Consider the following 14,722-nt stretch of genomic DNA (forward strand, 5'->3'; position numbering starts at 1 on the left):
CTAGCGCCTACTATAGAGTAACGCTTGTATCCACTCAGCTTACTGAGTGGACACATTCTACTTGCACCTTCATATATATATATATATATATATATATATATATATATATATATATATATATATTATTATTTTTTCATTTGCAGTTTCAGTTCAGCTTGATTAAAATACTGTATCCATAAATACAGTAAAAATACATGAAGAATAATTCTAAAATGCAAACCCCAAATTGTTTTTTTTTATCAACCAACAATTTTAGCCTAAATAAAACTGAAACCATTATCAAAAGAACATTAATAGAAATATCTTTATTTTATCTAACAAAAAAAAATCAGAAAACATCTACGAAGTAAAACAAATAGTTAAAAGAACTTACAGTGTGTTGTTTGGTCTTTTGTTTAAATAGTATGTAATATTCATGTTAACATTTGGTCCATTTTGTACATTAAAGTTTGTTGCAAAACTAGTAACAAAATATTTTGTAAACATAATGACAATTGCATTTAGTATGAAAATATTTATTGTTTTTTTATATAGCTGAAGGAAATACTGGGGTAAACAATACTATGACTTAAAGCTTTGATAAAATTTATATTTCAGGCAATATTTTTTCTAGCAAGAAAATATTGTTTGGGCACATTTATCAATGCTGAGGTATCAATGAAACAATAATATTCAAAAGGGCACAATCACTTCACAAACATTTAAAAATATATTTTTTTTTATACAAAAAGTTGTGTTTGCCAGTGCTTCTCCGAGACACAGTTCTTGAAACAGAACTTTACAATTTAACAAACTTTTTTTAAAAAAAATAAGTCCATCGAAAATAGCGCTTTGCTGCTACACAAAAGCTTTCTGTAGTTTTAAAAAAATAGATACACAAGATAAACAGGTGTAAAACCAGTCTTAAAAGATGATGAGAAATATAATTGCTTCAGGACAAATGACGATAATAAAAAAAATACTGGTGAATAATTGCAGAAGGCTCAGAGGAGCAATCACATTGTTTAACAACTGTATAAAATGTCTTCCTTCAATAAGAAGAATTGCTTGGCATCATTTCATATTTATTTTATTTTATTTCAAAAACTCGTAACCACAGTAGAATCCATCTTCAGAGCACAGCTTTAGTAAATATTCTTCAGAACCAAGGAGACTCCTTTCCTTTATCTTGCTGCAAACCTGTTAAAAAAAAATAAACATGTTAATAAAATATATTAACATATCCTCAAAAATCAAGTATAGCAAGTTTTCTATCCATTAATCAGACTTGTGGTAAACTTGTCATAGTCCAAAATACAGTAAAGTGATAAACAGATTAAAACTAAACTTTTATTTCAACAATTTAACCAGTTATGCATGAAGGAACACCTCAACAATCTGATGCTTTTCATGCTGATAGAGCATTTACTCATAGATATTATATCAGTTTGAGTGTTATTTAAAGGCCATAGAAGCCAATCACAATACATGCTTAATCATAGGCACACATGGTTTTTAATGTGTACAACTTTAATCACAGTATTCAAAACAATTGCCCATATTTTACTATGACAACAAATATAAATAAGAAAAAGCGGAGGCAGAGGAAAAGCTAGCAAATGCGAAATCTGTTCCATTTAAACTTGCCATATTACTATAGTTAGGACTTAACAAACTAACTATAGAAATTCAACATTAATTAAGAAATGTTCCATGGAAGGAGAAAATTAAAATGCAAACATACACTAAGCATATATAGTTACAGTTTAAATTTAGTTAAAAAAGGTTAAAAAATAAATAAATAAAAAAGACAATCATATTGAAGTTATAGAAATCTTTTATTGAGAGTTTGTTGTTCCAAGTTGGACAAAGCTGGCTATTTTCTTAAACAAGTTGGTTTGCTGACAATAATCTGACTTGAAACCAGCTTGAAGCAGTAACAAACTTCGGGCAAATGTTTTTTTTATTCAATCTTTCCTCCTCTGATTTCTGAAAACGCAGCCAGTCACAAATCTACCCCAACTTGTTAATGCTCTATTTAAATGATCTATTTAAACTATATAAAAACTTGGTAATAATCATAAGATGTTCAGTCCAGTGTAGGTAACATAAAATGCAAATAGAAATGAAGACACTAGATAGCTGGATGGAAAATATTGTTAAATACAACCTTCTTTTATATAAGTGTTAACAGCTCTTAGATGAGTAGTATTACATAATAAATAGCATTAATTACTATGAGCTGTACATTTTTTAATTATCACAGGAGGCAATTTTAATTCATAAAGAACATATGAGATAGAAGACACATTACAATACTATTATATTTGATAATTAAAGAGACATACAACTGGTCAGTACAAGTGCAGTTGCCTCGTTATTGCTCATTGGGCTATTATTTTTCCTCCTGTACTTGCAGCTCTCTTTAAAACCATTCTCATATTTTAAATCATTACAGAAATCAGTTGGTAAAGTTCTGCATATTAATACTGGTCACTGCCATCTTGGTATTCACGTATTGTCGCATCCTGTGACAAAAGCATTGCCCTTTCACAGATCAGTTACTGGCTTTTTTACAGTTTCACCTTTCACTTTGGATTAGCTTGCACAATAGAAAGCAGAGGAGTTTTATACAAAATGTAAAAGTTACATAACAAATATATAAAATCCCTCAAAAATAATATTGAGAAGTGCAAAAACTGTAAAGTTCCCACTCTGTATTATGCACAATTAACTAAAGTGCATGATACAGTTTGTCAGAAAGATAATGTCTCTGATCTGTGAGCGTGCACCATTTCTGCCCCAGGATACAAGAACCAGTGTGAAAATGCAGAACTTCACTAACCAGAAATTTTGAACAGAGTTTGGAGAGAGCTGTAGGTCAAGGAGAAAAAAATATATCATAGAGTAATAACCATATTGTAGTTGTTGTACACAACAGTTTAATGTCCCACTAAATGAATATGTACTACCAAATACATTGTATCTGTCACTATATTGACTAGTAACTTGTTTATCCTTAAATTTAAGGGACACTGCAAGATTAAAATTCCTATTACAGGACACTTTTATTTAAAGGGACACTGAACCCAAAAATTTTGTTTTGTAATTCAGAAAGAGCATGCAATTTTAAGCAACTTTCTAATTTACTCCAATTATCAATTTTTCTTTGTTCTCTTGCTGTCATTATTTGAAAAAGAAGGCATCTAAACTTTTTTTTGGTTTCAGTACTCTGGACAGCACTTTTTTATTGGTGGATGAATTTATCCACCAATCAGCAAGGACAACCCAGGTTGTTCACAAAAAATGGGCCGGCATCTAAACTTACATTCTTGCATTTCAAATAAAGATACCAAGAGAATTAAGAAAATTTGATAATAGGAGTAAATTAGAAAGTTGCTTAAAATGTCATGCTCAATCTGAATCACGAAAGAAAATTTTTGGGTACAGTGTCCCTTTAAATGCTGCAATGAGACTATACTGTAGCTGTAATCATATTTTAGTTGGTGAATACCTTATGTCTCTGGGGCTCAATAGCATGTGCTAATTAGCTTAATCTTCTAAAGACATAGCACAGCAGACAATTATATTGCAAATCTGGGTATTCATGGTGCAAGCAGAGTATTACAATGAGATATATATATGTAAGATCCTGTGCAGGGAAAGTAGTAATTGCTGAGCATAATAATAATTAGACGCATGCACAGACAAAAAAAATGTTCCTATTGGGTACAACTTTAGGACAGCAGAAAATAGATTCAGAAGGTCTTGTAGCATATTGGAATGCACTGATCCCCATACAAACTAATGGAGGAGATTATATGGTGCAAAGGCTCAGAAAAAAAATCATAATAACCAGGGATAAATAAAAAAATACAAAAAGAAAAGTTTTGGAGGAATTGTTTAGTTTTGTTTAATATTTACTCATATGGATGTTCAGAATTCTGCTCACTTGCTATCTCCTATGGGAAACATCAGAGGGGCAGCTGGAAAGCAGCTTAAAGTTAAAGTTACAACGTTTACAAACCAGCAGCAGCATAAAATATATACTTTAATTGGGTCATGACTTGTCAAGAACAAGTGAAGATCACATGCTTACTGACTGACACAGGAATCAACCCATTGCATAGGACATTTCTAAAACATTACTGAATAATGTAAATTGGAACTTTTTAAGCCTTGCCCAACCTTTCCTGCTGACAGAAAATGCCATTCCACCTTTAGAGCAATGCTTTAACTGCTCCAACAAATCAATTACATTTTTTATATTTTTTTTTTTTTTGCAAAATGTATTCGTTAATTTTTTTATTTTATTTTTTTAAACGGGATGCTGGTCTATCATTTTCAAACAAATACAATGGATATGGAACAACTTGTCATTTTTTTTACATTAATTAATTAATAATGTATTTATTTATTTTCCAGCCTGGGGGAGCGAAACACTACAATTTGCAGATTTGAATAACAGGAAAAGCAAGCAAAAAATAATAATAAAGTGGTTTGCAAAGTTTTATAGGAACTGTTTAACTAAAAATGACAGCATTAGAATAAATATAGGAAAAGAAAATAACTACCAAAGTAAATTAATTCTGATTTTAGGGGTAGAAAAGAAAATAACTAGCAAAGTAAATTAATTCTGATTCCAGGGATATGTATGTTAATTCACTCCAAAAGTTGCAGACACACATATTTATAGTCGTGGTTTGATTAAACCATCTGCTCATTACTATAATGTTCAATAAATTGTGCTAAATATTTTGCTGTACTTTTTCCTGTTGAGAGACATCTTGCAGACTGTAATTATTACAGAATGTGAATTTCATGAGGTGCTAAAAAATAAATGCAATGCTCAGCAAATCTTTGCTGTAAGCGGATAACTTGATTATACCACAATACTGCTGAGATTTCTATATTTTAATATTGCTTATTTTGGAATCTTTCTTTTTGTGTGTGTTTTTTTTTTTAAACATTATGCAATAATTACTTCATTCTCAGAGTTATAAATACACAGAGGTTCCCTTAGTCTTAAAGAAAGACAAATAAATCTGAATTTAAATCAAGTGTCAAATTCTACGGAAAGGATTGAAAAAATAAAGGTAGTTGATGCTTGTATCAAAATTGTGTGATGTTCTGGCACTTTCTAATTTTTATATTAAAGCTATGAATGTTTTAATTGCATGTATTCGACATACTGTAGTAAATGACTGTCTGACTATTAAAATAAAAATATGGAATGCTTAGAGGGATATGAAACAGTTTTCCTTTAGTGAAAAAAACTTTAACTTAAATCAAAGTAAACATAAAAAAGATGTGTGTTAAAACAGCAAACAACTTACTTGTTTTCTTCCAAAATGAGCACTTAGAAATTGTCAGTGTTGCCTATGCCTTTAGTGCACTGGTTTTCAAACCTGTCCACAGGCCTCCCCAACAGGCTAGGTTTTCAGGATTACCTTGGATATGAGCAGGTAAAATAACCATGTTTACTAATCAGCTGATTATTTCACCTATGCTCCAGTTCAGATATCCTCAAAATGTGGCCTGTTAGGGAGGCCTAAGCACAGGTTTGAAAATCAGTGCTTTAGTGTAATTAGGGATCTACTATTATAAAACCTAAGTGCTACAAAGTACTACATTATTTTTTCAGTTAAAGTTCTAAACTGAGCATGGGCAAGAAACTGACTGGAGTTAGTGCAGTTGTCTCCTAGCAACCAATTCAAATGTTAAGTTTCTCCTTTGCCCCCTTGTGGGGCTGTGAAAGGAATATATTAGCCCTGCACAAATGAAGTTAAAAAAAACATACAAAGTAAAATCATTTTAATATAATGAATAATACATTTTGCAATGATTTCTATTCCATATAACCCACTGTTAAATGTTTTTTTTTATTACAATGAGGAAGCTGTTTTATATATCTTTAATATACTGAACAAACTACTTCATTAGTCTCCTAAGTTACAATGAATGACAATCAGATATATTAAGAGATTTTTTAGCATCTGTATGTTTTTTGCTATATGCTTTTTTAGAATTAAGATGATATTATCATACATTTCCATTGTAATGTTTTCCCTCATTTAAATGAGTACTAATCTACTTTTGACATTTTATGGACTTTGTTCTATAGTTCACTGTTATTAACATTGGAAAATGTTAAAATACTTTAATCTAAATGCTGCAATAAAACAACTCACTACAGCTATAGTAATATTATTTAGTTAGTGAGTTCCCTCTGCCTCCCGGGCTCAGTTGCCTGAGCTAATTAGATTCCTCTTCCAAGCACATGAATAACCCAGCAGACGATAATATTGCAAACTTGGGTATTCATGTGAAAGGTGGCAGCAGGTTATTGCAATGATGTACATATGTAAGATCCCATGGAGGGGAAGCATTAATTGCTGAGCAAAATAACAATAAAAATTAGACACATGCACAGACAAAAAAATGGGTTTGGACGAATCATTCGTCAAAATAAATAAATCAATAAATAAAGTGTAGCAGAGTGAGTTATTTACTGTTCTGTCCATATAAAGTAATACAGACTTGCTCAGTATACTCTGCTATTGTTATATTTACTACTACTATTATTATTACTATTATTTTTATTATTATTATATTTTTATTTTAATAATATTTGTAAAGTGCTAAGTCTGACACACAAGTTAAAGTAAAACAGTAAGGTTGTTGTCATCTTTGAAACTGAAGTTAAGAGCATAGATCTGAGCTGATAGTTCAAGCGCAAGAGTAAAATGAAGAATAAAACTTTCCTGCTTTAATGTGACTAAAGGTACATTAAACTCCTGGTTACAACTTCAGTAACTTGGTAACCACTCCCCATGCTAGTGTTTTTCTTCCTGTACCCTCCGCTCTCTTTAAAGCTTTTCCCTTATTTTTGAGCCATTACAAAAGCCTGTTGGAAAGCTTTGCATCTTTACACTGGATGCCGCCATTTTGTAAAAATGTGCAGCTCCTGGTCTATATTGTGTATCATAAGCCGAAGAGAACAATAAGGCTTGTCAAGAAGACCACTTATGTTACAGTGTGTGAGTACACTTAAATTCCAAGATGGCAGCACCCAGTGTGAAGATGCAGAACATATATATATATAACAGAATGGCTTTAAAGAGAGCTGCAGGCACAAGATGAAAAATAATAGCATGATAACTGTACTAATGTAGTTATACCAAGCAGTTTAATGTCCCTTTAAGCTCTGGGAACTATAATCCAATGGCTCATCTTCAGCAAACCTGGTCAACAAGATCAAATCAGCTCTTTTAATTCAGAAATTTGCAATAATGTTCTTTTTTATTTGCATTTTGGATAAAGACTTTTTAAAGCGTGAAGATATAATAAAGGCATATGTTTGATTAAGGAGATGTTTAGCCTGAAAGAATATATTTCAGTAATTACCTAACCTTTCTTTTGGTTTAAATTCAATTTACTTTAAATTAGACTTGTGCAGCAGCGAACAATTCGGTTTGTCTAAAAAATTTTAAACAAATATTTTAAAATGTTTTTCAGAATATTTGTGTGCTTCACTTTTCGTTAAACATTCCTTTGCTATAGGTGAAAAAGTTCACGTTGAGTCTTATATTTACCACTAGCATTCTGGAGAGCCACGCTATTGCCGTTTCTTCTTCACAGAGCCCCGGGCTGTGCTAACAGCAGGATTAGCGTTAGTTTCCTGGGCCTGCGTTAAATTATCCTCCTTTAATGCAGGCTCTAGGATCCGCCGTGCTGTCTCTGTGTTGGGATTAGAGGAGCTTTCTAGTGTACTAGAGGTAAGTATTTAACCCCTAAAGGTAATTTAAAGGAAACAAATGAATAGTGATGAATTCTGTCAGTATTTCTTTGTTTTCTTTAAATTTAGATGGAACATTCTTTTGTATATTCATTTTGTAAAAATGAATTGAATATCCATGTTTTCGGTACAAATTCCCATTAATTCAAATGCACAAGCCTACTTTAAGCCTAAACATGGGTTATGATTTGTAAAAATATAATTATACCCTAGGTTAAAGAGAGAATAGATGTTACACATATGGACTATGGAATGTATTATCCATCAGTTTTAATATAATTATAAAGAAGTTGAGCTATTCCACAAAGAATAATGTATAATGCCTAAAAATATGTTAGATCAAATAATGCTATATGACCTTGTTAAATAAGTATTACAGATGACAACTTCAAAACAGTATATTTTTAAACATCTGGTAACTTAAATACATTCCTAGTAAAGTTCATAGTTTGGCTACTTTTGTTTCAGTAAATATGTATGAAATGTCATTATCTTGGAAACATTCATTTGTGCAAGCCTGAATGAACTGTATACCTACTTAAAGGGACATTATACTCCAAATTTCTCTCTTTCTCTGTTATATTAAAAAGAAAATGTTTCAACGTTTTTTTTTTAATTATAGTTTCAGTGCTAAACAAACCTACTTTTTTCTATGGGACTTGACCCTATCAGCCATTGAGTAATAAAGCTCCAGGATACACTCATTAAATTCTTGTTAGTTTCACTTTAAATGTAAAGAGTTTTAACATGTTAAATTATTGATTTTTCATGCATGTTATAGAAAACGTTTGAGTACCATGCTCTAGGCTAAGGTGTTTTGGTGGCAAAGTTGTCTTTTACACCTGGCTTTCACAGCACAACTTGTTCCAAGTTGATTCAAGTTGACTTTGTCAGAATATCAGCTGACTTTCCAGTAGTCAAAGGATTAATTTGTAATCAACTTTAGACCCGTTTTGTGAAATTCAGACAAACTTATGACTAAATTTGGTGAAATCAAGTCATAAGGTCTTTACTTATCAGCTTGTTCTAATTATGACATACTTAGATATAATAAGCTTCATATATGCTGATATTGATCAAATACACTTCACTTGGTATTAGAGTAATTTAACAAGTTACAGTTAATTTAATCCAATTAACAAAACTTTAACACGCTGTTAATGTAATTGTTGTATATCTGTTCAGTATTAAATAAAATACAATAAAAACAATAACAAAAACAAAAGCAATAAGTTAAATATTTAATATTAAATCAAAATGTCAACGTAATGACATTTTAGTTAAAAAAAAATAAAAAAAACATAACATTAAAATAAGGTTAAAGCTGTTTTATTTGCATTTCATTTATGCGCTGGCTACTAAGTCAGCTTTGCAAAGTTGAAAAGTTGTTTGAAACAAAGCAAATAATTTAATTATATAGTTAATGAAAGGTAAGACATTTCAAATTTGATTTAGGTCATTTTTTTAATGCTATATCTTGTAGAATAAATTAAAGGGACACTGTACCCAAAAATTTTCTTTCGTGATTCAGATTGAGCATGAAATTTTAAGCGACTTTCTAATTTACTCCTATTATCAAATTGTCTTCATTCTCTTGGTATCTTTATTTGAAATGCAAGAATGTAAGTTTAAATGCCGGCCCATTTTTGGTGAACAACCTGGGTTGTCCTTGCTGATTGGTGGATAAATTCATCTACCAATAAAAAGTGCTGTCCAGAGTACTGAAACCAAAAAAAAAGCTTAGATGCCTTCTTTTTCAAATAATGATAGCAAGAGAACAAAGAAAAAATGATAATAGGAGTAAATTAGAAAGTTGCTTAAAATTTCATGCTCAATCTGAATCACAAAATAAATATTTTGGGTACAGTGTCCCTTTAACTTTGGCCCAAATTTACCTGACTGAATTTAGCCAACCTCATCCTACTGTTATTTAGCATGGTGATATTATATACAACTGTTACAGTAGATTGAAACATATGCTGAACATCATACATTGCACATATGGAATTTATTAGATTTTAATTTTAGTTGAAAGTATCCACTAAAGAAAATAAAAAGTTTCCCCTGTTGATGGTCTCCTGTTAAAAATGAAACATATTTTATAGGAAGTCAATTAATTTTCTGGAAGAAAAAAAAAAAAACACAAAGAAAAGAGTGAACCCTTCATAATATTCAAACAAAAGCCCTGAAACCTGTCAAGGAAAGTGAACTTGTTCCGCTGATCCTCGAAATCAATAAAGGTTGAATGTATTTACACCATTATTTTCTTTTCTGGTGTACAGACTGCATTATAGAAAATAAGTAAGCATATGCATTTCATAAAACCTATGCTTTTGATAGTCAGGAGTAATATGTATAAATTAAGATAGTGTATTTCACAAAACTCTATATGGCTTTTGCACAGAGGTCTAAGGACCTGTTATTACACAACATTGCATATTTTACTAGCTATTCCTATATCAATCTTTCTATGCCAACCATGGTAGCCATGTGATCATATCAGTTTACAATATATTAAAAATATTTTTTGAATTGTCTTAGGGTCCCTAAATGTTTGTTATGTTTTACATTTTTTGACTGAATGAATAAACATACCTTATAGTATTTGACACATATTAATTTGCTATCTTGGATGTATTTCCTTGCACTGAAAGATACAAATAGCTACTTCAGTTGTTTTTATCTTCAGTCCGTTCATTGAAAGGCCATGTTACATTGTCAGTGTGAATACTTACTTCCATACACTAATCTTTGATTTTGCTTTAAATGTACCATTCAAATGTTGATTCTCCCAAACCTTCTATAAACCCAGAATAGCAAAATGAACCTATCCTGCTTTTCAATAAAGATCTGAAACATTTCTTTAAACAAAGAACGTTAAGTCAATTTGAACAAACAAATGTGGTATACAATTCAGTTTTACACACATGTTCTGGAACATTACGTCATTCTTACTTTATATCTGTTGCCTGTAAACACAGAAATGGTAAAATGTTTGACATACGGGGCATATAGTAAAATAATAGCTTACCTGCTTCAAATCCAAAGCTAGGAATAATATCAACAGTGCCGTGAAAAGTTCCAGCCAATGCTGTGGTACCAGTAATGGCAGTGGCGGGATCACTTTTTGTACCATCACATTGTGGTGCAGATATTCTTGTTGCACGCACAGAAGGCATTAGCAGTGGTCCATATCGTGGACCTAGATGTGTACTTGGGTGACGATGATGGTGGTGATGATGGTGCATATGTGGATGAGCATGATGATGATACATATAAACATCATGCATGTGGGCATAAGGTGAGCTTGTTTGTGCTGCCAGTGGGTAATGCCAAGACTCCGCAGAATGAGGAGGTGGTACAGTCTGATGCACACTATCCCCAGGCCAGCTGTTATGCTCTGTACTTGAGAATGTTCCAGTGGCTGTTGTAGGAAAGTCTGGATGGACTCCACTCAGACATGTTGGGGCAGGTGGCTGGTATGAGTTTGTCCAAAGTGATGGAGGAAAACCAGTCATTTGGCATGATATTGAAGAACTGTCTGAAAAGAGAAACATATTTTTAAAAATGTTTCTTTTATTACAACATAAAAAAATGATTTGATAGGACCTTCCTGACATTTGTTGCAGGGACATACAGTGGAAAGTTCTGCAAAACTCATTTTTGTTAAGAGGTTCTAAGAGGCCAAAGCCCCTACTGTGTACAGATAAAGCCCCAAATCTGGTTTATAATATATAACCACAAATCTCTTTGGTGCTGAATAAGACATGGGCCCATAAAATAAAAAATCAAACTCATTACTGGAGCAGGGTAGTAATACATACACTGAGTAAAGGAGAAAGATAAAGGATTGGTTCTCTATGTATTAATAAAATACAATTAGTGTAGGAGGAATATGGAATTGTGTGTGTACTTGCATGTGTAAATATAAGTGCATATACAGATGTGTAAATCTATGTCTAGGTATATGAAAGCAATGTGTAAGGACATATCTTTGTGTGTTCATCTATCCCTGTGAATATATATAAATATTTATACATCTGTTACATGTAAAAAATTATATATATAAGCTGTTTAGAACATACAATAAGTATGTGTATATATATATATATATATATATATATATATATATATATATATATATATATATATATATACAATGATGGGTAGAGATATTACAAAATATTGTAATGAAAACCCCATTTTAAAAGATGTTATTTTTTTGCATTACTCAAAGCTAGTAACAAGCTATAATGTAATGTTTGTCCCTTTTGTGCCTTTATTATTAAAATGCCTATTCAGTTAACCTCCTAGTAAGAGTAGGCAGGATTTGTAAAGGGTATTGATAGGATAAAATATTTTATGGAGCGATACAATAAGTTATTATATTAGTTATGATTGGTTATTAATAAAGAATCCCCTTAAGCCAAACCAACGTAGATATACGTCATGTGGTGCAAAGACCAGCATACCGCACAATGTAGATCTACTTTAGAGCTTTAGGAAGCCCAAGCAGTCTCAGTTGTCAAGTGACGCCAGATTGCCAGATCATTACAGACAGTGACACTGTCTGTATAACTGTCTGTAATGATCATCTGTTGGTGCCGGTGTGAGGTGTGCTAGGGAAGGGGGGAGGTGGGTGGGCTGCCCAGTGTGGGGAGGGAGGGTTGGGACTCTATACACTACAGGAAAAGAGGAAATTAGAGGAGAGGATAGCCCAACATAATGATCATATGGAGGGGGACGGTGGGGAAGGGGGTTCCCTATACAACAGAAAAAAATATTAATAAATAAAATAAACTTAAAAATATCTATATACTGGGTACTGGCAGACAGCTACCAGTACCTAAGATGGCTGCTACTAGTTGGAGAGGAAAGGGTCAGAGAGCTGTTTGGTAGGGATCAGAGAGATGGAAGGGTTGAGGATGGATCATCAACACTGCAGAATTTTTTTTTTAAAAAGAAGAAGCTGTAAACTGTATACTGGCAGACTGTCTTATAGGGCCTAAGATTGTGGTGGAGAAAGTGGGGGTAAGAAAAAAAAAAACAGTTTGGGAGGGAACAGGTAGGGATCAGGGAGGTGGAATAAGTCAGGTAGGATGGTAATTCATACACTAAAATAATATGGGTCTCCCTAAGAGTAAAAGGGGAAAACAGACGTGGACTCCTTGCACACATGCCCTTAGAGAGATGCAACTGCACCTCACTGACGAGGCCCACAGAAGGCCGAAACAATCGTCTGGGGTTGTTGTTTCTCTTGTTCAGAGAGGAATTGCCTGGTATTTCGGTGCTGGACTGTCATTGGGCAGGGTCAGACTGATATGCTACAGGATATTTTTTCTCTGTGAAGGGGCATAGTGTTCTAAAAGAGTAGGCACCCTGAGTGGCACCCTAAAATGAACAAGCATGGAAGTTTTTCTAGCTTTTGTTCTGTCTCAGCTGAGTGCATCTCTCTCTCTCTTTTTATATTTATGTAAATTGCTCTTGGGTCTCCCTAAGAGTAAAAGGGGAAACCAGACGTGGACTCCTTGCACATATGCCCTTAGAGAGATGTGACTGCACCTCACTGACGAGGCCCACAGAAGGCCGAAACGATAATCTGGGGTTGTTGTTTCTCTTATTCAGAGAAGAATTGCCTGGTATTTCGGTGCTGGACTGTCATTGGGCAGGGTCACCCTAATATACTACATTATATTTTTTCTCTGTGAAGGGGCATAGTGTGCTAAAAGAGTATGCACCCTGAGTGGCACCCTAAAATGAACAGGCACGGAAGTTTTTCTAGCTTTTGTTCTGTCTCAGATGAGTGCATCTCTCTCTCTTTTTATATTTATGCAAATTGCTCTTGGGTCTCCCTAAGAGTAAAAGGGGAAACCAGACGTGGACTCCTTCCACACATGCCCTTAGAGAGATGCGACTGCACCTCACTGACGAGGCCCACAGAAGGCCGAAACAATCGTCTGGGGTTGTTGTTTCTCTTGTTCAGAGAGGAATTGCCTGGTATTTTCGGTGCTGGACTGTCATTAGGCAGGGTCAGACTGATATGCTATAGGATATTTTTTCTCTGTGAAGGGGCATAGTTTGCTAAAATAGTATGCACCCTGAGTGGCACCCTAAAATGAACAGGCACCGAACCCTAGCTTTTGTTCTGTCTCAGCTGAGTGCATCTCTCTCTCTTTTTATATTTATGAAAATTGCTCTTGGGTGTCCCTTAAGAGTAAAAGGGGAAACCAGACGTGGACTCCTTGCACACATGCCCTTAGAGAGATGCGACTGCACCTCACTGACGAGGCCCACAGAAGGCCAAAACGATCATCTGGGGTTGTTGTTTCTCTTGTTCAGAGAGGAATTGCCTGGTATTTCGGTGCTGGACTGTCATTGGGAAGGGTCAGACTTATATGCTACATGATATTTTTTCTCTGTGAAGGGGCATAGTGTGCTAAAAGATTATGCACCCTGAGTGGAACCCTAAAATGAACAGGCACAGAAGTTTTTCTAGCTTTTGTTCTGTCTCAGCTGAGTGCATCTCTCTCTCTCTTTTTATATTTACTAAAATAATATTACCGTTACCAGCTAATTCACTGCCGGGAATTTAAGAAGTGTTGCACGCAGCTGCAATTAGCAGATTTCTAATTAGCAATTTCTGCTATTTCTGAACAAAAAGGATCTCAGAGAAGTGTTTACAACCATTTGTGTTATGACTGCTCAAGCGGTATGTAAATCATTTCAGTGAGAAACCCAAAATTTGTGAAATAGTTAACAATTTTTTATGATCGCATTTGGCAGGGAAATGGTGGCACTAAACATACCAAAATGAGCCTAGATAAATACCTTGGGTTGTCTTTTTAAATATATATATACAGGTATATGAAATTTTGATTGGTAAATAAAAAAACAAGTCTCTCTGAAATTCCTGCTAGAGAATGGGTAAAACCTCAATATTTAGTG

General features: G+C 33.4%; 1 protein-coding gene across 1 annotated transcript in view; it reads right to left on the bottom strand.

The window, feature by feature from the left end:
- Positions 1-276: 276 nt before the first annotated feature.
- VGLL3 (vestigial like family member 3) overlaps positions 277-14,722 on the bottom strand; it is a 29,832-nt gene continuing 15,386 nt past the window's right edge. Inside the window, exons 3-4 of the mRNA XM_053704561.1 lie at positions 10,809-11,318; positions 277-1,179 (exon numbers count right to left, since the gene is read on the bottom strand). Of these exons, the coding sequence (XP_053560536.1) occupies positions 1,139-1,179; positions 10,809-11,318 (551 nt within the window). The 3' untranslated portion in view covers positions 277-1,138. The remainder of the gene's footprint in view (positions 1,180-10,808; positions 11,319-14,722) is intronic.

This window comes from Bombina bombina, chromosome 3 (assembly GCF_027579735.1).
Source record: "Bombina bombina isolate aBomBom1 chromosome 3, aBomBom1.pri, whole genome shotgun sequence".
NCBI classification, from domain to species: domain Eukaryota; kingdom Metazoa; phylum Chordata; class Amphibia; order Anura; family Bombinatoridae; genus Bombina; species Bombina bombina.